Source organism: Serpula lacrymans (genome assembly GCF_000218685.1).
Source record: "Serpula lacrymans var. lacrymans S7.9 unplaced genomic scaffold SERLAscaffold_7, whole genome shotgun sequence".
NCBI lineage: Eukaryota > Fungi > Basidiomycota > Agaricomycetes > Boletales > Serpulaceae > Serpula > Serpula lacrymans.
Genome location: NW_006763296.1, coordinates 461690 through 481709, shown reverse-complemented (window position 1 = coordinate 481709; position 20020 = coordinate 461690). Strand labels below are relative to the sequence as shown.

General features: G+C 47.6%; 3 protein-coding genes across 3 annotated transcripts; all 3 read left to right on the top strand.

The window, feature by feature from the left end:
- Nucleotides 1-3927: 3927 nt before the first annotated feature.
- On the top strand, nucleotides 3928-6889 carry SERLADRAFT_467440 (uncharacterized protein; the record flags this gene model as incomplete). Its single annotated transcript, XM_007318285.1, has 4 exons — nucleotides 3928-5455; nucleotides 5832-6173; nucleotides 6224-6566; nucleotides 6625-6889. The coding sequence occupies one exon, from the start codon at nucleotides 4989-4991 to the stop codon at nucleotides 5292-5294; it is 306 nt and encodes a 101-aa protein (XP_007318347.1).
- A 493-nt stretch (nucleotides 6890-7382) lies between these two features.
- Nucleotides 7383-12518, top strand: SERLADRAFT_437938 (uncharacterized protein; the record flags this gene model as incomplete). The annotated part of the gene is made up of 2 exons (XM_007318284.1): nucleotides 7383-7610; nucleotides 11226-12518. The coding sequence occupies 2 exons, from the start codon at nucleotides 7383-7385 to the stop codon at nucleotides 12516-12518; spliced, it is 1521 nt and encodes a 506-aa protein (XP_007318346.1).
- A 3497-nt stretch (nucleotides 12519-16015) lies between these two features.
- Nucleotides 16016-17299, top strand: SERLADRAFT_437935 (uncharacterized protein; the record flags this gene model as incomplete). The annotated part of the gene is made up of 2 exons (XM_007318283.1): nucleotides 16016-16483; nucleotides 16547-17299. 2 exons carry the CDS (start codon nucleotides 16016-16018, stop codon nucleotides 17297-17299), a joined length of 1221 nt encoding a protein of 406 aa, XP_007318345.1.
- Nucleotides 17300-20020: the final 2721 nt, after the last annotated feature.

Here is a 20020-nt window from a genome sequence, read left to right as displayed (position 1 = left end):
ACGCAGCGTGAGGACTAGGACTTTGGGACGCGAGGAAGGGAAGGAGGGTGGTGGGTAGGGAGATGAATTGTTGGGCGTAGGGATACGCATACGACGATGGCAACGACCGCGGAGACGCGCCTACTACGCTCGCGCCCACCCCACTCATACTCGCCCGCTTCGCAAACGGAGACGTGGGAGACGTGCCGGTGGGAGACGACGGCGACGACGCAGGCGGTGCAGGCGGAGGCGGGGGTCTCACCATCCTCTCCAAAAACCTCACCACCGGCAGAATCGAATTCAAACTGACCCCCGTCGACGGCGGACTGCTCGGGAACGGCAGGTGCACGACGGCACTCGCGTGCGGGGGCGGACGAGGGGGGATGACCTCCCCCCTTTCCTCGCCCTCGCCGCCACTCCCGCTGCCATACCGCCTCCCCCTCGCTCTCTCCTTCCACATCCCCTCCAGCGCCCACACATGCTCCTCCGCCGCTCTCAGATGCGCGGTAGACGGGAAGGGAGCGAGGTCGTGGCACTCGATGCAGATATCATAGCCGAACCCCAGCGAGGGCGAGTTGGACGGATGAGTCTCGAACGGATCCGCCTCCTCGTCCTCGTCTTCGTCCACATCTTCGTATCGGCCATACCCATGCTGCACGAGATCGACATAGGGGCCAGCTAAAGACCCCCTCCTTCCCGCACCCTCTTCCTCCTCGCTCGAGTACTCAGACTCGTCATCATACGCACCGCCCCCGCTCTCGAGGTCAAACTCCAGGTCGCCGCCGCCGTTCATGGCGCCAACGCCATGGGGACGCTTGTTGCGATCCCTGCTTCCGTTCTTGCGTTTCCGTTTTTTGGGGGGGACGGCTGGGACGTCGCTCGCGTTGCCCAAAAACACCTGGCCTAAGCTGGGATCCCAGAAGGTGGCAGTCGTGCTGGCAGATAAGATGGTCTGCGCTTGGGCTTGGGTTATATTCGGATTCGAGTTCGGGCGATGGACGTCTAGAATTGGGGTAAAAATAAAAAACGACACGCTCAGCTTTTCGACCAAACCCAACGAAAAAAACTAACAACAAAGTCTCAAAGAAAAGCAGGACATACCTCCCAGAGCAGACTCCCATTTCTCCGGCACCAAACTCAAAATCTCACTCGCCCGCGTCAAATCACGCATCTCCTCCTTCTCCCGCTGCGCAAAATCAATCGTATTCGCGCGTCCCTCCCTCTCCTCCCTCCCTCCCCTCTTTCCTTCGCTCTCCTTCACGTTGGCATAGTCTTTAACCCGTATCCCTTTTGCATCGTCCGCTTGGTTTGCCGCGCGAGAAGATGATGATGACGAAGACGACGACGACGAGGGCGCGTTCACACCCCCCGTCCGCCCATCCGTGCCCTCCGTATGCGCACCCCCACCGTGCCCGTGCCCAAGCCCTCGCCTCTCCTTCACACTCCCCTCCTTCCTCACCACAAGATGTGCCAACTCGGCGCTCAATGCTCCGCGTCTCCGCATCGAGCGAGGGCCACGTTGTATTTTAAGAGGATTCGCGTCCTTCTTCTTCCTCTTCTCCTTCTCCCTTGCCGTCGTCTTTCTCTTCTTCTGCTCCTTTTGCATTCCCATTTCCACTCACACTCTCACTTCCACTCACACTCCCACTTCCACTCACACTCCCACCGCCACTCCCACCGCCACTCTTCTCCCTCCTCTCCTCCCACTTCCTCTCCACCGCACGTGCAAACTTCCTCGCGAGCTTCCGAGCAGCAGGCGTATTCCCGCGCGGGGAGTATATCACTATATCGGATATGGACGTGTATATGGGCTAGATAGGGGCAAACATGAATAAAATAAATATGAGTGTGGTCGTTAATTTTAATTGATTATCGTTTATGGCATAAGTGGGGGCGCATAGGGAGGCAAAAACGCGAAAACGTGAAAAATGAAGAAATGAGACTCACGACTTGGATCCCAAAATTTCTCAAACTGATCCCATCAGGCACACGCGGAGGCACAAACTCATACTCGACATCCTCATCGTCCCCAGCCTCCTGCTCATACTCGTACCCCACCCCATTGCCATCGACGTCCATACCCATCGTCCCCCGCGTCCTCGAGCCCGCAGATTTGGCAGGGTTCGCGTGGTGTTGGGGAGGAGGATGGGCGGAGAAGGCGGAGAAGGAGCTAAAGGCGCCGTGTGTCATGCGTGCGAAGCAGGGTGCGGAGAGGTCGACGACGGGTCTGATGAGCTCGTGTGGACGCAATGTGGACGTGAGCACTGGGGGATGCTTCAGTTTGGGCTGGGCGGTGCGAGCGTGTGCGCTCGGAGCCATCGTCTTCGCACCGTTCTGAGAGGGGGTGGGGGTGGAGACGGGGTGCTGGGAGGGCACGATGATAGGCGCGCATGCGTCGTCGGGATAGTCGTAGGTCGAGGAGGGCGTCGTCGATATGGCGGACAGGAGGGAAGGGGAACACGCCATGGTGGAACCAGAGGGTATACGCGAGGTGGCGCTCATAGACGCCGACGAGGGTGCGGACGAGGCCGAGGTGCTGATGGAGGTGGTGGATGTAGACGAGGCGGAGGAGGCGCGGCGGTCGTGGGGGCCGTCACCGGTGGCGGGGCGCAGATCGGAGGGATGGGAGAGGGAGACGAGGTGGTTTTTGGTGTTCGAGTCTGGGTTGGTGGTGGTGGTGATTTTGAGGGGGGCGGGGCGGTGGTGGACGGGGTGCATGTGGGCTGGGGTGGAGTCGGCGTCGACGTCCATGGCGGTGCCCTTATCGTGGTGGTCGAGGGAGACGCTCATGGCCATGTCATCTGGGAGATCGTCAGGGAGCCCGAGCTCGCTGTCCTCCTCCCACTCGACCTCGTCGTCCTCGCCGTCAGGGTTGGTGGAGTGATGGGGGAGGGGGATGTCGGCGTCGCTCTCGAGGTCGTCTTCGCAGAGGACCCAGACGAGGCCGCGATAGCGTGGGGGACGGAGGGCGCGACCCTGCTTGTCCTGGATCATCAGTGCTGGATCGAGTGTGCCAGAGTCGGTGCTGTGTGCGAGGGTATGCTGGGCAGCAGCAGGGTCGGCGAAGAAGAGGTTCTGGGCAGCGTTGGAGGCCTCGAGGCCGTGGAGGAAGGGGAAGAGGACCGAGTCAGGGGGGTGGGCGGTGTGGTGGGCGAGGTGGAGGGCAGAGAAGGCAGAAGCGGGGAGGAGGCGAATGGGCGGGTGTGGGCGTGGGCGAGAGAGGAGGGGAGTGAGGGAGGACAGCAGCGATGGCGGATAGGTGAGGCCGTAGACGGGGAGGGCGTCGGGCGACATGGAGGAGAGGTGCTGGTCGATGTGGAACTGAGTGAGCTGGTCGTGGCAGTCGATGTGGAACTGGGTAGGCTCGTCGTGGCAGTCGATGTGGAACTAGGTGGGCTCGTCGTGGCAGTCGATGTGGAACTAGCTCGTCGTCGTCGTCGTTGTTGATGGGTGTTGATTGGGAGAAGCTGAGAGTGAAGAGGAGATAAAGGAAGTGGTGAGAGGGGATCTCAGATCGCGGGGGCAATAGGAGAGTGGGTTCGTTATCACAGCCTAGAGTCGTCCATTTCTACTGCAAATTCAAATCACTCTCTTTCCCTTCTTCTCCTTCTCATCAGCCCCCCTATTCCTCTCTCTCCCTCTCCCACTCGCCATCTCTCCTCAACACGGAGGGGACGACCACCGGTGGCGTGACAGACGTGACCCCATTACCCCGCTTCGACGTTCGTCAAATTCAAATCAAACTCGATGATCGAATGCCATCTCAGATCCACGATCCAGATCTCTGCTCACCTGACTGCACACGAACCTCGAATAGACTTTTTCGGTCAGCCTTGTACCGGTACCGCTCGCTCTCTCACACATACGCGTATTTGGACACTGCTTCACGTCACAGCAAGAGGGCGACGACAAGCGCTCGTCACGGCCCCTCGTGACTGCACACGAGACTCGATCACCCGCTCTGTCCCGCATGCTGCTCTCTCTTGACAGGCTGATCCCCACGCCATGTATCCTATTGTGGTACCATCACGTCGACCCACTTCAAGTCGCTTCCAGTAGTAACCACTCCACCATCACCTTCCCTTCCCTCCCGCATCCACTGCTTCTACTCGCCATCTCACCATCGCTTCTTCAACACAACATCATCACCCCCGCGCTATCACACCATACCATCATCACCCCATCACACTCCCCACGCGTCAACCCACCCTCTTCTGAGAATCTCCCATCGATCACGCCATGACCACCACACCCTTCCTATCCCCATCTCCCGATCAGCCTCTTCGGCGCCGCCTTATCCTTATCTACACAGCATGACTACCACACCACATTCACATCCACATCGACAGCGACGGGTGACTGACTTTAATATCCACCTCCCACTCGGGCTCGATCGCCCAGATCGTTCCTCTGCGCCTTGTCATTACCGGCCTGGATCGTCTCTCTATAATACCTTTTTCCTACAAATTCCAACAAAAGCCAATCTCGCACTCAGGGACTGAAAATTATCACCCGATTCGTCAATTTTCAATAAACATTTTCATATACTGAACCACTGCCTAGACCCGTCGTTTTCTCCCCAATGTCAGGCTGTAAGCACGCTACGCGTACATATATATATATGTATCCCCTCCAAAACCACTCCCGTTACTGTAGCATGGAGTACTGAGTCATCCATGTCGGGCTCCAAGGTTCGCAAGTGGCAAGTTGGTTTCAGGGGGAGACGTCTCTCGTCGTGACAACCCTCGCAGCACAGAATCTAACCCTAAATTTCCCCGTCCTCAATCTAGATCCCAACTCATCCACCACCCCCGACTCTCCTTGCATTTGATACCGTGTCGCATCATCTCTATTGTTTCTTGAAACTGACACTCACAGCCCCATCCCCGTCTCGTCTCATCTCGTCATTATTGTCACCCCTTAAGCTTAAGCTCAAGATAAGGACCACCTTCATCTTCCTTTGCAGATCTCGTCTCGCCGCTCCAAACTGCAGCATATATACTCTCCTAATGTACGCTCCAGTTTTCAAGCGTCAACCGGGGCGGTCCTCTAAGTCGCGTCGCCGCACCTTCAAACCGAATCCTACATCGCCCAGATTGTGTACTATGTTTCGTGTTTCGTGTTTTGTGTGTCGTACTACTTCGTTTCTGCCGCGTCGCCCAGTCAAGCCCACACAGCCCCGTGTTCCGTGTTCTGTGTTTTGTGTTTCGTACCACGTCGTCTCTGCTCTGATCAGCGTTTCAAGTCCGGCACCTATATCTATAGCCCTCGCACCCGAGGCTCCGCCGGTAAAAAGGGTCTCGAGGTCTTGCTAGACGCTCGCAGACAATCATTATCCAGCCCTCGCCGAGTCGTCCTCACCCACCGCTGTGAATATTCAGAACACGAGTATCAATGAATCCCGAATTTGAGTATGAAAACGACAGAATGCCTGAACTGAGCCGCTGCTGCCTGGAAGGCTATGGGGATGAGTGAGGTATGCATGCTTATACTCACTTGAAGCCAGCTGCTACTACAATATTGTTGGGGGTGCTACCCAATGGGTGACTTCATGGAGTGGTGGCCATGCTCCGTAGGGTTGTTCACGGGTGTGGGTGGCACTGCGGTGTGGGGTCAACAGGGATGGTGGGTGTGGGTACAGTGTGAAGAAACCAGACCCGCCACAACACTGTACTGTGTGCATGGTGTGCGGGTTTCCACGGGTATGGCTCGTACACAGTGTTGTGGCGGGTCTGGTTTCCACGGGTATGGCTCCCGGAGTAGCACCTCTGTGGATCATGATTCCTACTACACTCTTCCCTCCATCATCCACTAATTGACATGGCTTTTGCTTACATTGCACCTCTCTTCAGAGTTTGCATCATAAATTGCAGTCAGAGCAAAGAGCCGAGAGAACTGCCACTGAAGACATTGGACTCGACAAATTTGTGTGAATGCAAGAGAAGGGCAGTGAGCAAAAAATCATCTCGTTCCAAGTTTGTCTTTGGCACTGACTACAAGTATTCCCCCATCGTGACTCCATTGTCCCACAAAGGCTCCTTGTCTGTAAAATCATTATCCACATCTATGACAAAGGCTGTCTCAAAAGTTGTCAAAAAGGGTGCAGCAATCCTCATCCCACTGCTCAAAAAAGCCAAAGTGTCTCTCCCCTCACAAGCCTGTGCTGGCAGTGACTTGGGGGGAGCTCAACTTGGGTGAGTTGAGTGAGTTGCTGGTGGAGTTGTGTGCTCACTCTTGGGTTTAGCGGCTCTCAAAAAGCATTGGCATTCCTTAGTCTATTTTTTCAAGCTTAACGCTGTGACTGTAGGGTACATTGATGGCCAGCTTGTACATTTCTTTCCGTGTAGTGCACAAAAGTGTAAAAGCTCAACTGGTGGTGTGCACCGGTACCAATATTCAAAGGATAAGTCCTCCACAACAAACCTGAAGCGCCATGCAATTATTTGCTGGGGAAAAGAGGCAGTTGAGAACATTTTTAATGGGCAGCTGACCAAGGGACAGAGTAGCTCAATCTATGCAGCATTTACTCGTCAGGGGCAACAGCCAGTCCATCACATACACTACATGCACATAAATGATGAAGTCCGGTATGTCAAGTCGTTTAATGCTGTCTAATGCACTCTATATTTGACACTACATTTCTAGGGCTCAACTTGTATGCTGGGTCACAGAGAACAACCAGTCAATATCATAAATGAAGTTACAATAGACATACCAGCACCTATTTACGCTTTACTTTTTATATACTTTACTTTTCATTTTCCAAGTCATGTGACTGATCACATGGCCATTGACTTTACTTTACATTTCAGACTTTTCATAATCACCTGACCAGTGTCTAGACTCATCATGTGACTGGTCACATGCTAGACATCAGACTTTGAACTTTATTTACAACTGTACAGTACCTCATGTATTAATAGTATATATACTGGAGCAATACATGGGGAGGGACTCAGCAAGTCCTCTTCTAGTGTCTACCAACATTAGTATGAAAGTACCCTCTCTTAATGAGTTGTTGTTGTTGTTGTTGTGCTCCAGTGCCCCAAGACTGTGTCTTGTTGGTGTTGTCACATTGAGATTGTAGAGGTGAGTAACTGTGCCAAAAGTTCTTAGGTAGTAAGTCAACGACTTTGCCAGTCTCATACCGGTTGGAGCGCTTTGATCTTACGCAAGAAATTCATTTTCCATCTTATCCCTAATCTTCACTAGTAGCACTACTTAAAGGCAATAAACCGCAGATTTTATCAGTAAATGCAGATAATGCAATATCAAACAACACTCAAATGGCTAAGCTTTCAAAGCTAGATAACTCATTTGAGGCTAACAACAGAGTGCGGTGTTTTAATCACACTATTTAGCTAGCTGCAAAGGCACTCCTAAGGCCACTGAATCCTGGTATAATGGGTAATAATGAAGATGAGCCAGGTGGAGATGATAATGACTGCCCACTGGCACCACTTATCATGAATGACAAGGAAGAAGAGACCAATGAGGAGGAGAATTTAGGCAGCAATGGTGGTTCCACAGATGATTTGGATGATAAAATTGACAAGCAGAAATCATTAGATGGTGTGCAGAGAGAGGTAATGCTCAATGATGTATTTATTATTAGGCATGCTATCACCAAGGTCAGTCACCATACTTGACATTGGGCAGAGGCTATAAATTTCCCAGTTCCACCAGCTTTCATTTGCTCTTATCCAGGCCTTGCCTGCTTTGAGGTCACAATGTTATTATATTGACCTTAAGCTAAATCTTATTCCCTGTGATGTTGTAACTCAATAGAACTCTGCCTATGATATGCTTTGGTTTGCGTTGAAGTACAGACAGGCCATTGACAAGATTATGGTTGACAAGAAATTGCCAGTATTTTGCAAGTTTGAGCTTGATGATTCAGAATAAAGAGTAGCTGAGGATCTTGTTTCAGTACTAGAGATAATTTACTCAGTTTGAACTCCACTATTTTACCTTTGTTGCTCATTTTCTGTAGAGCTGTAAACAGGCCATACTATTTTTCTCCCAGAATGTTGCCTAAATTGCCGCTGTGATACCTGTAATAAACAAGCTTGACTGCCACCTTGACTCAAAATTGCAGCAAGAATTTGATCTGGCTATCCTTGCAGCAATGCAGCTCACTTGCAAAAAAAATGAACCACTACTGGAAGGTTATAGACAACTCAAATGTGTACCAAATTGCTATGGGTATATACTGTATAAAGTATGTACAATGTCTTGATAGTGAGATGCAAGATTAATAACACATCTTCCTCTCTATTTCTTCACCCTGGTCTCAAACTTGAATACTTTTGTGCACATAAATAGGAAGGAGAATGGGTTGAAATTGCCAAAAACTTTGTTTGTGAGGAGTGGTTGGATCAGTATAAAGATTATTTTATGCACAAGTTCACTTCAGAGCTGGCTAACACTAAAAAGTTCAATAAACATGAGATGATAGATGATTTTGGGAATATACAGTACCTCTTCCCAGCTGAGTATTGGATCTCTGTCATATCCATGCCACAGGCCATGATTTCTGGACTTCTGAAAAGTCAGAGATCCTTAAGTCCGAGCCCTAATAACTATTTGGACCAGGGTTTATTATGTTTACTTATTATATATATTTTTAAATACAACAGTGTGGGTAGTGGGAGATTGAGATTGTCAGAACCGTGACCTTTGTAGTAACCGGACTTTGAAGCGTGGAGATGAGGCAGGGAGCAGAATAAAGTATGAGGCTGAGGCTTGACTTAGCTTGTGTGCTAGGCCCTTCTGTGGACCTTAGTCCCTAACTCAATAGAGTGAATAGGTAAGAGTAGAGGATAAAATGTATGGCAGACTAGAAGTCCAGTGCAGGAGTACAGGAGCGGATATCTGGAGTACCATGTGGAGTTTGGGTGCAGGGCTATGCCAAACGGCAGAGCATGAGGAGCGTAATTCTGAGAGTATCAAAGATTTGGGAGGGTGGTTTGCTTGTTAAGCTGCCAACCCTTCTCCAAACTAGTGGAGACAAGTGTCCATCCTGGTCAGAGGAAAGCAAAGAGGACAGTTTTTTCTAATTTCTAATCAACAGAGTTTCTACACCATCTGCTGAGCTAAGTACTCCCCATTGACACTGGGGGCTGTGTATAATTTGTTTCCCAAGTGACCAATGTGTAGCTCTGCTCCTTTGCACTGGGGACTGTGTGCCCAAATTCAATTATCTATCTCTCCAGAACAAGGAGCTCATCTTGAAATCAGGGGGCAGGCTCAAAGTATTACTATCTGACACCAGGCCCAACAAGTGGTGTATTACCATCTAGGGTTTTCAAACTATCCTCTGTTTATCTTACAATGAGGTGCATAGCCACTTAAGCCTATGGACCAGCTTGCACAATGTGCAAAAGAGTAGAAGAGCAAGTCCTTGTCAGGCAACAAATACGAAGCTATATAGCAACAATCAATGCCTGGCCAAGTCCTTGATGAAAGACAGTGAATCAGAGTATGAGAGCTGAAGAGTATCAATATAGGCACAAATCCAAACTAATATTGAACTAAAGAACAATACATGAAATATCTACTCCTTATATACTGACTAGTGGCGGTCAAGCCAGAAAGAGAGGAAGGTACAAGAGTGGCCTGACTGAATGATTAATGTAACAACCAAGAGTTAGTTACTCTGGCACACACAAGAACACACTATAAGGGTAGTGAATGGGGAGTGGTTACCCCTTGAGCTGCAGAGAGTTTGTTGGTTAACAACAGGAGGACTCGCTGAGGAGTCTCCTGGATTTATTGGGGTATATATACTACAGGGTTGTTTGTATATGTGTACTATACAGTTTGATAGAGACAGTGGCTGATGATGTCATGGGGCCTAGCCCGCATGGCCAGCTCCACTGTGTGAGAGAGTTGTGTCTAAAATAAGAAGAAAGGCAATGCAGCGCGAGAAAGAGGAGTTTGGACAAAAGGGGAAGTGCCGCGTGGCACCATGTGTGAAAGCTAAAGTACAAGGTTAAAGCGGAGAATGAAAAATAAAGGAAAGGTCCGAAAATTGTGTTATTGTAACAATTAACCAATAAGAAAAAGGGGAAGTGGTCTGATTTATTGTATTTACTAATCATGTGAGAGAGAGTCTTGGTGAGGGATGTACAATTGGCTGTATCAGTAAGCCCATGAGAAGGCGCTGAGCCATAGCCTATATCGCTGATTAATATCTCTCTGAAGTATTCCAGGACATAGCATTGGGTTGTCGCTATGCCATCTGGATATCTTCTCGAGGGTCTACAACGGCTCTCCATTATCATAAGTATGATAGGACGTGAGTATAAATGGAAAATAAGAAGAAGAAAGATAAGAGTAATAAAATACCAGCTGTGATCTCCAGTCCAAGGGCGAGAGGAGTGATGGGGAATGAGTCGGATAACCACAACATGATAGGAATGCAATGAGAAAAATTGATTCCTCACAGTCCTAGTGTAACAAGTAAAGTTTAAACTCTAGCATACAACTACAACAAGCAGAAAGGATGAATGAAGGGGTTTATATACTACTATATGGTCTTTGTACATATATACTATACAGTTGATCAATGTGGTAGCTGATGATGTCATAGGGTGCAGCCCTTGTGACTAGCTTCACCACATAAGTAGGTTGTAGCTAAAAATATATAGAGGCTGCACAGCACAAGAAAGTGAAAGTACAAGTGTCCAAAAGAAGAGGAAAGTTAAATAGGAGAATAAAAGTTAAAGGTCCAAAAATTGTGTATTGTAATATTATTCCAGCAATTATTTCATACATATTTGGATAGATGATTGTTACAATCTCTATTGGACATTTAAGGACTACTCATTTCTTTTTACTCATCGGTTATACCATCGGACTGATGACTCATTTCCTTCACATACACTTCCGTTCCTCTCGCATTTGCAGTACCTATTATAGTACTTAGTCCTCAACGGACGGACCTGCCCTAGATAGGACCTAACTCCTATCACCGATTCCTTTCCATTATAAATACCATGTAACAGCAGTAGTATTCTCTAATACGATTCTACGCAGTTTACGCTTACAAAGCTAGACTCCTAAGATCAGACTTCTACTCAGAAGAAGACCAACTCCCGTTGGAAGGCCTCCACTCAGAACTATGTTCTCGAACTTGTCTTTGGATAAGTCTCTTTACAAACCTCGACGAACCCTCAGACTTTGTTAAGCACTTTGTGCGTAACAAAAGAATCATATTTTAATCAGAAGTCCCACCTATTTAGGTTTGGGAAGAAAAAGTCGACAAGACGTTGCAACGACCAACAACCAGATCCCAGAGAGCAAGAGGAAGCTCAGACAACCCACAAACAGCAACCCCACCGACGTCATCCCGACAAGAAAGGATAGCAGCTCCACCTCCCTTTCCCCAACCAGGCGTAACCCGACTGCACACCAGAGAACAAGCAGACATTTTCTACAAAGCCAGAACACGTTGGCTACAGTACTACACAGAAAGCCACCCACAGCTACTACCCACAACACAACACAATCCCCCAGTAACCGTAGAAAACCTCTACAACGAGAATGACTTTGAAGAATTTGCAGCAAGCGGCGACCCGATACCACCTCCCACGTCACAGATACTCCCAGCCGCACCTGCTCCATCCCCTATCCCACAACCACGCACCATGTCTAACGCTACAGCCTCCAAACCCACGATGATCGGGAAAATTGATGACTTCAATGGAACCCCAGATAAAGCCCAAAGGTGGATATTGTCCACCGATCTACACTTTGATATCAATGACACCATCTACAACTCTGACAAGAAAAAGGTATATGTGGCCCTCAGCTACATGAAGGATGGCAATGCCACCTCATGGAGCGAAGCCAAGATGACCGAATACAAAGAGAAGAACACCTACCCCACATGGGCAGACTTCATGAAAACCTTCACAGCCAGTTTCAGAACGGCAAACATCAAAGGAACGGCCTCGGCCGCCTTGATGAAAATGAAGATAGAACAAGGAGAAAATGCAGTAGCATTTAACTCAAGGTTCATGCTAGATGCTGGGAAGAGCGGCATCAACAACGAAGCCATGATCATGGTTTATCAAAAGGCTATCCGGTCACCCCTCCTTCATGGGGCACTCACCGGAAAGGAACTACTCACCATTGAAGACTGGATGAGCACAGTGGTGAATCTAGACGCCAACTGGATCAGTGCCAACGCTATCTCGGAAGGAGCGTGGGGCGCCAGAAACAAAGAAAGACAGAACAACAGAAACCGCAAAAGTGGACCATCCACCAGCACCAGAAGATTAACTAAAGATGAAGAAGAATCAAGGAGGAAAGAGGGAAGATGCTTCATATGTAACGAGAAAGGACACATAGGAAGGAATTGTAGGAACAAAGGAAAAACTCCCAAAAGAAAGGTACGTCAAACCGAAACGGAAGATGACACCAAAACAGTGGTGGAAGAAGACAGGGTCCAAAACATCATGAGGATGTGGAGGGAGTTAGGAGAAGATCAAAGAACAGAGGCGATGAAAGAATTAGAAGACAAGGGTTTTTGAAACAACGGACTACCCCGATGTTAGTACCGTCAAAAATGGCAACTGTAACAATAGCAATGATCAATGCCAACTCTTTACGAATTGATTGCTCGTTGAAACAGAAAACCATCGGAACTAAAGCCCTGATAGATTCAGGAGCTACTGACGACTTCATGGACACAAAATTCGCCATCAGACACCAACTCCCCCTCCAAAAACTCCCAACTCCTATAATGTGTAAAAATGTTGATGGAACCACGAACAAAAACGGAAAAAATACGCATTACACCTATCAGAGGATAGATGCAGGAGGACAAAACAGGTTTACAAAGTTCCTATTGACCGGACTAGACGGAGAAGATGTATTACTGGGATTTCCCTGGTTACGAAAAGTCAATCCTGTCATTAACTGGAAAGACAAAGAATTACCAAACTCGGACAAACACTCCATCAGGATGAACCAAACAACCACGGAAACAAAAATCAGGACAACCACAGTAAACGAGGATGTGTACGAAACCAGTCATAGATACGTATCCGACCAAACACTCTATCCTCGAACCACGATTCGATTAAAGGTCAACTCGGCAATGGAACACGCGCAAATACACGGAGAAAAGAAGGAGCATAACCTCCCGGATGAATATAAAGGGTATTCAGACGTCTTTGACAAAAAGAAGTTGGAAAGACTCCCCAAGCGACGGGAATATGATCATGCAATCAACATGAAACCAGAATTTGTACCAACAGATTGCAAGCTGTACCCATTGGCACCAAAGGAAGACAAAGCATTAACGGAATTCTTAACGGAAAACTACAGAAAGGGATACATCAGGCAGAGCAAGTCACCACAGGTGTCCCCCTTCTTCTTCATCGGCAAAAAGGACGGATTACTCCGACCGTGCCAAGATTACAGAAAACTGAATGCATATACCATGAAAGACCCCTATCCACTACCCCTGATACCCGACCTCATCGAAAAATTGAAAGGAGTCACCATCTTTACAAAACTAGATCTACATTGGGGATACAACAATGTAAGGATAAAAGAAGGAGATGAATGGAAAGCTGCGTTTAAAACCAGCAAAGGAGTGTTCGAACCAATGGTCATGTTCTTCGGCATGTGCAATTCACCGGCAACATTCCAAAGGCTGATGAACGACAAATTCAAAGACTACATTGATGAAGGTTGGATGATCATATACATGGATGACATCCTCATCTTTGACACCAACACCGAAAAACTCCGAATCCGAGCAAAACAGGTTCTACAAAGACTACGCGGTAATGACCTATTCCTAAAACTAAAAAAATGCACCTTCAAAGCAAAAACCATTGAATACTTGGGAATGATCGTTTCCCACAATCAGGTATCAATGCATCCGGCCAAACTCACTGGGATCCGCGATTGGCCAATCCCAAAAGACACCAAAGGCGTAAGGAAGTTTTTAGGTTACAGAAACTTCTACAGGAAGTTTATCGGTCATTACTCTGACCTTGCCAGGCCCTTGAATGCTTTACTAGAAAAGGATAGGAAGTGGAACTGGACCCAAACTGAAGACGACACTTTCAAATTAATGAAACAAAAATTCCTCGAATCCCCTGTAACACAAATTCCCAACTCCTCGAAACTGTCAAAGATTGCTGCAGATGCCAGCAAACACGCCACAGGAGCTGTATTAATGCAACCCAATGACCAAGGACAATGGCACCCATGTGCATTTTCCTCCAAAACTCTATCCCCCGCTGAAAAGAACTACCAGATCTACGACAAAGAGTTATTAGCGGTAATGAGAGCTTTAAAAGAGTGGAAACACTTACTTTTGGGAAGCCCCCACACGATCCAAATCCTGACAGATCACAAGAACCTGATGTACTGGCAAAAAGCCAGGAAACTCACACCACGACAAAGAAGATGGCAGCTGGAACTATCACAATACAATTACACCTTGGAGCACGTACCAGGAACCCACATGGTGGTACCCAACGCACTCTGAAGAAGACCTGATTTATACGTCGAAACAGAAAGAGATGATGATGACACACCAATGATACCCGCCTCAGTGTTCCTGTATCACACACAAACAATTAAAAACACAATCGAGCAAGCCATGCTCACAAATGATAATTATCCAGGAAGAACGAAGAAAGATGATTGGAGAAAAGAAGAAGGACAGTTCTTTTATCAGAATAAATTAATGATTGACGAAGTAGAAGAACAAAGACGATCATCAAAGATCACCACAATTCCCTGTCCGCAGGACACCCAGGAAGGCTCAAAACCTACCAGTTGATCAAAAAGGCCTATTGGTGGCCAGGAATGATGAAACAAGTGGAAGAATACGTGAAAGGATGCGCAACTTGTTAACAAGCAAAAGTGAACACGCATCCCACCACTGTACCATTAATCCCAAACCAGACCCCAAAAACCACTGAACCAATGAAGTACCTATCCGTAGACTTCATAACTGATTTACCAAAATCTTCAGGATACAACAGTATAATGGTCGTGGTAGACCAAGGACTTAGTAAGGGGGTAATCCTCTCACCTTGTCATAAAACCATTGACGCACTCAAAACCGCACAAATCTTTCACGATTCCATCTTCAAACAATTTGGATTGCATGATAAACTCATATCCGACAGAGGACCACGGTTTGCCTCTGAAGTATCCAGAGAACTCCACAAACTCCTGGACATTGAAACCGCACTCTCCTCTGTGTATCATCCCCAGACAGATAGACAAACAGAACGATCCAATCAAGAACTGGAGATCTACCTCCGCATATTTTGCCAGAACCAACCACACAGCTGGGCAAAATACCTTACAACCGCCAAATTCTGTCACAACCAAAGACCACACTCCACAAACAACCAATCACCATTCTACCTCCTCATGGGATATGAACCCCGAGGAATCCCGACTAAACACAGATCCACGAATATCCCATCAGTGGAAAAACGATTATCCGAACTGCTTAGGGCAAGGGAAAACGCCCTAAAAGCACACAAACTCGCAAGAAGCAAGATGATACGAAACAATGGAAAGTTCACGCGATTCTCCGAAGGACAAAAGGTGTGGTTAGAGAACACCAACCTGCGAGAAAAAGCTACCGAATACAAGAAGTTCAACATGAAACGCATCAGACCTTTTTGCATCCAAGAAAAGATTTCCCCGGTAAACTACCGACTATCCCTGCCTCCCCATTGGAGGATACACAACATTTTCCACACATCCCTTCTCACGCCGTATACGGAAACCAACACTTATGGCCCGAACTTTATCCAACCACCACCTAACCTGGTCAACGAAGAAGAGGAATACGAAATAGAAAGTATTCTTAGACACAAACCCTGGAAACGCAGGCGCCATTACCCTCATTCCAAAAACTCATGGGAACTGGAAGAACATTTAACCAATGCTGCGGAGATACTGGAAGCCTATAAGAAGGACCACAAGCTGTGTTGAAGAGACAACCACCCCACTACCAACAATCTGCTCTCTCTCAACACAAAACATGTCTACTTCCCACTCTACCGGCTTCCCTATCACCACTTATTCCGTACCCGGCAAGGCCAACATGCTAGCCAATGAACGAGTGTCCTTTGCCCGAGGGCAACAACACAACCAAGCTGACGTCTCTGACACCATAGAGCTAATGTCAGCCAAAAACGCCTACGTCTATTTATTTTATGAAACAGAAAAATGCTGCCCCCATGCGTACCACGCACTCTCTTCCATGCATAACTTCCTTGCCATAGATCTTGTAGCTGATGAACTGCTAAAAGCCATAGACTCACTACATTCGTTGGAAAATGAGCATTCGCAGCTCAGCAGTCAGGACTCGAGTATCTGTCGGGTACTCCGGATGGAAAAATTAGTTTTGGAATCTTTGGAACAACACTTGAGGATGAACTCCTTGAACGGGCAGACGGACGCAGCAAAGGCATATTTGGAATTAGGCGGGAGGACCTTGCTAACAGAGGTGCACACACGGATAGAGTGAGACGGCTATACGCGTACTCCTCCACCCGGTTTGTCCCACCAGTCCCTATCGTACCCAGAACGGACCAGTGTTACCCCAGAGCACACCTACCACATCGTCACTCAACAACGTCTGCCCACCCAGTTGGTGGAAAAATATATTCCCACCGTCCCAACCAGCCTGATCTTGCAAGAGTCGAGCCCCTCCAGTCCCCGTTCCATTGGGTCGAACCCAAAACCACTGTCTCCCCCGTCATCTCCACCTCAACCAGTACCAAACACCCAAACCCGTCGTCTGATGAACCGGCGAGGAGCCCAACGCGGCCGACAAGAAGTGATACTCCAGATCCCCGCCGCCAGAACTCCATCAAAACGGCAATCTTGTATGTCAAAGGGTCAGAAAGGCAGTCTGCCTGGCGCAACGCACAGGCCTGAGACTGGCTCTCCCTCCAACCCAATCAACATAGATGACCATGCAGCCATGATCGATCAGTTGTACGCAGGAACGTACGACCTAGGAGATGACGATCCAACCACTCCCCAATCCAACACCTCATCCAACACCCAACAAAAATACCACAAAGGTGTTCGTAACAATGCTCCATACTGCCAAAACTGCAGTTGGAGCAATCATCGCACATACTATTGCGAAGCCTACTATTGCCCCAACTGTGACCGTTGTGCACTGGGACATAGTTTTAATTGGTGTCCCATCCGCAGGGAAGACAAGGATAGGATTCTGATGGAAGGATTATATGGAGACGTCAGCTACGACGACAGTTACAATATTGACGGCGAAGGTACCAAATTTTGGTGAAACTCGGAGCAAGTAAGGGGGTAATGTTACGATCTCTATTGGACATTTAAGAACTACTCATTTTTTTTACTCATCGGTTATACCACGGACTGATGACTCATTTCCTTCACGTACACTTCCGTTCCTCTCGCATTCGCAGTACCTATTATAGTACTTAGTCCTCAACGGACGGACCTGCCATAGATAGGACCTAACTCCTATCACCGATTCCTTTCCATTATAAATACCATGTAACAGCAGTAGTATTCTCTAATACGATTCTACGCAGTTTACGCTTACAAAGCTAGACTCCTAAGATCAGACTTCTACTCAGAAGAAGACCAACTCCCGTTGGAAGACCTCCACTCAGAACTATGTTCTTGAACTTGTCTTCGGGTAAGTCTCTTTACAAACCTCAACAAACCCTCAGACTTTGTTAAGCACTTTGTGCGTAACAATGATAATGAACACTCCTGTAGGGGACAAGAAGCTAATTACATGAATGAAATCCAGCATCAGCAAAGTAATATCAATTGTGTCTGCATGTGATGAAACAATCTGACATTGGCCACTAATCCTTCCCATCTGCTTAGCATATATACAAACTTCAAGTGGAATGCTAAACACTCAGCAGGCAAAGGTGTGCAGGTAATATGGGTGCCATCAACAACACCAATAGCAATGCTAAACTGACAGAGCTTTGGGTTTTGCGTGATATAAGGTACAATTGGTTTGTCTTCTGTGGGGAGTCAAACACACATATGCCATGTATATTTTTTGCAGATATGAATGCATGAAGCATTTGTCAGAAGTATCTAAAATTAATGGTGAGTAAAAAGAGAAAAAATAGATAGTAAATGATTTACTTTGAAATAATGTTGAAGAATATTGGAATTGCTTGCCTAAGTGTTAAACAGTCAAACCTGTTACTAACACATGCAAGAATATTGATAGTTGCTCTTCAATGGTAATATGTTTGGAGTTTCTATATCTATGATTCTTGAGCAGCTGGACCAGCTTGAGGAAAACCTTGCAATTAACACCTAGTGCAACACAAATACAATCTGGATGGCCATTGAGAAGTTCATTGGTCCATGTACAGCCCATAAGGATTAAACTTATGATATGGCCTGGGGGGTTGGTAATCAAAAAGCTCTAATTGAGTATAACCAACAGATGCAAAGATAATGACTTGTATCAAGGATAGAATAATGTATTAAGAACAAAGCTTGAAGGAAGTGTCTAGCCACTTGCTGAGAGCAATCAGGGACTGGAACTAGAGTCCAATGTGAGTAACTATATTATTAGAGAGTATGATAGGTATACAGTACCTAGAGTCCAATGTGAGTAACTAGAGAATAGGAAGCATTGGACTCTGCAGTACTGTCCGAAGTTTTGTAAACAAAGGTAAACAAAGCAGCCATAAAGGCGAAATAATAGAGAACACAATCAATAGTGAATGATAGAAGAATAGATAGAGAAAGGAATGAAAATATATAGGTAGCACAAAGGTGCAGAATCACCAAAACTAACACTCCCCCCTGATGCTGCACCTCCCAAGCATCAGCTCCCCCCTGATCTAATAAGTCCCATCATCTTCCTGAACACTTCCACTTTAGGCTTGGCAAGAGCCTTGGTCAACAAGTCTGCAGGCATTTCAGCAGTGGGAACAAAGGTAGGAGCAATCTGCCCAGAGTCAACAACATCTCTCAACCAATGCCATCGCAGATCAAGGTGTTTCATCCGACCATGGTGCTCAGGGTTCTTGGATACAGAGATGGCAGATTGGTTGTCAATATGAAGGGTGGAAGGAGAGGTGATAGGATAGCCCATTTCCTTCAACAAATTTCGCATCCAGCAGATCTCTTTGCCAGCCTCAACAGCAGCAATGTATTCTGCTTCAGTGGTGGACAGAGCAACAATGTTCTGAAGCTTGGAGCTCCAGGAGACAGCACCAGATCCCATCTTGACAATATAGGCACCAGTAGAACGACCAGAGTCCTTGTCACCACCATGATCAGCATCAGAGAAAGTGGTGAAGAGTTCAGTGGAATTGGGATCAGGACCAAGAACAAGGGAATGATCAAGGGTGCCTTGCAAGTAGCGGAACAAGTGCTTGACAGCGCTCCAGTGAGTAAGACCAGGATTAGAGTTATATCTGGCAAGGACTCCAACAGTGTAGGCAATGTCAGGACGAGTGGTAGTGGCCAGATACATCAGAGCACCAACAGCAGCAAGGTAGGGAATGTCCTTCATCAAAGCAGCATCACTGGATGTTTTGGGAGACATGTCCTTGGTGAGGCGCAAACCAGGATCCATGGGAGTGGACACAGGCTTGCAGTCCTTCATGCCAAAGCGCTCCAAAATGTCCAGAGTGTACTGATGTTGGGAGAGGGAGATGGTGCGATTACTTAGGTCTCTAGTGATGGAAATGCCAAGTAGGTAAGAAGTAGGGCCAAGATCACGAAGCTTAAAGTGCAGGGAGAGGTCCTTGACAGCTTGGTCAAGTGCAGAAGTAGAAGTGGATGCCAGTGTCATGTCATCAACAAAGACAGGCAGGATAATGCGCACATCAGCTCTGTTAAAGACATAGATGGCAGAGTCTGAATAAGTACGCTTGAATCCGAGTTTTTCAAGCACAGTGTGCATCTTCTGGTTCCACATTCTGCCTCCCTGCTTTGTCCCATAGATGGCCTTGTCCAACTGGCAAACAAGATTGCGAGGACCCTGATGGAATCCCTC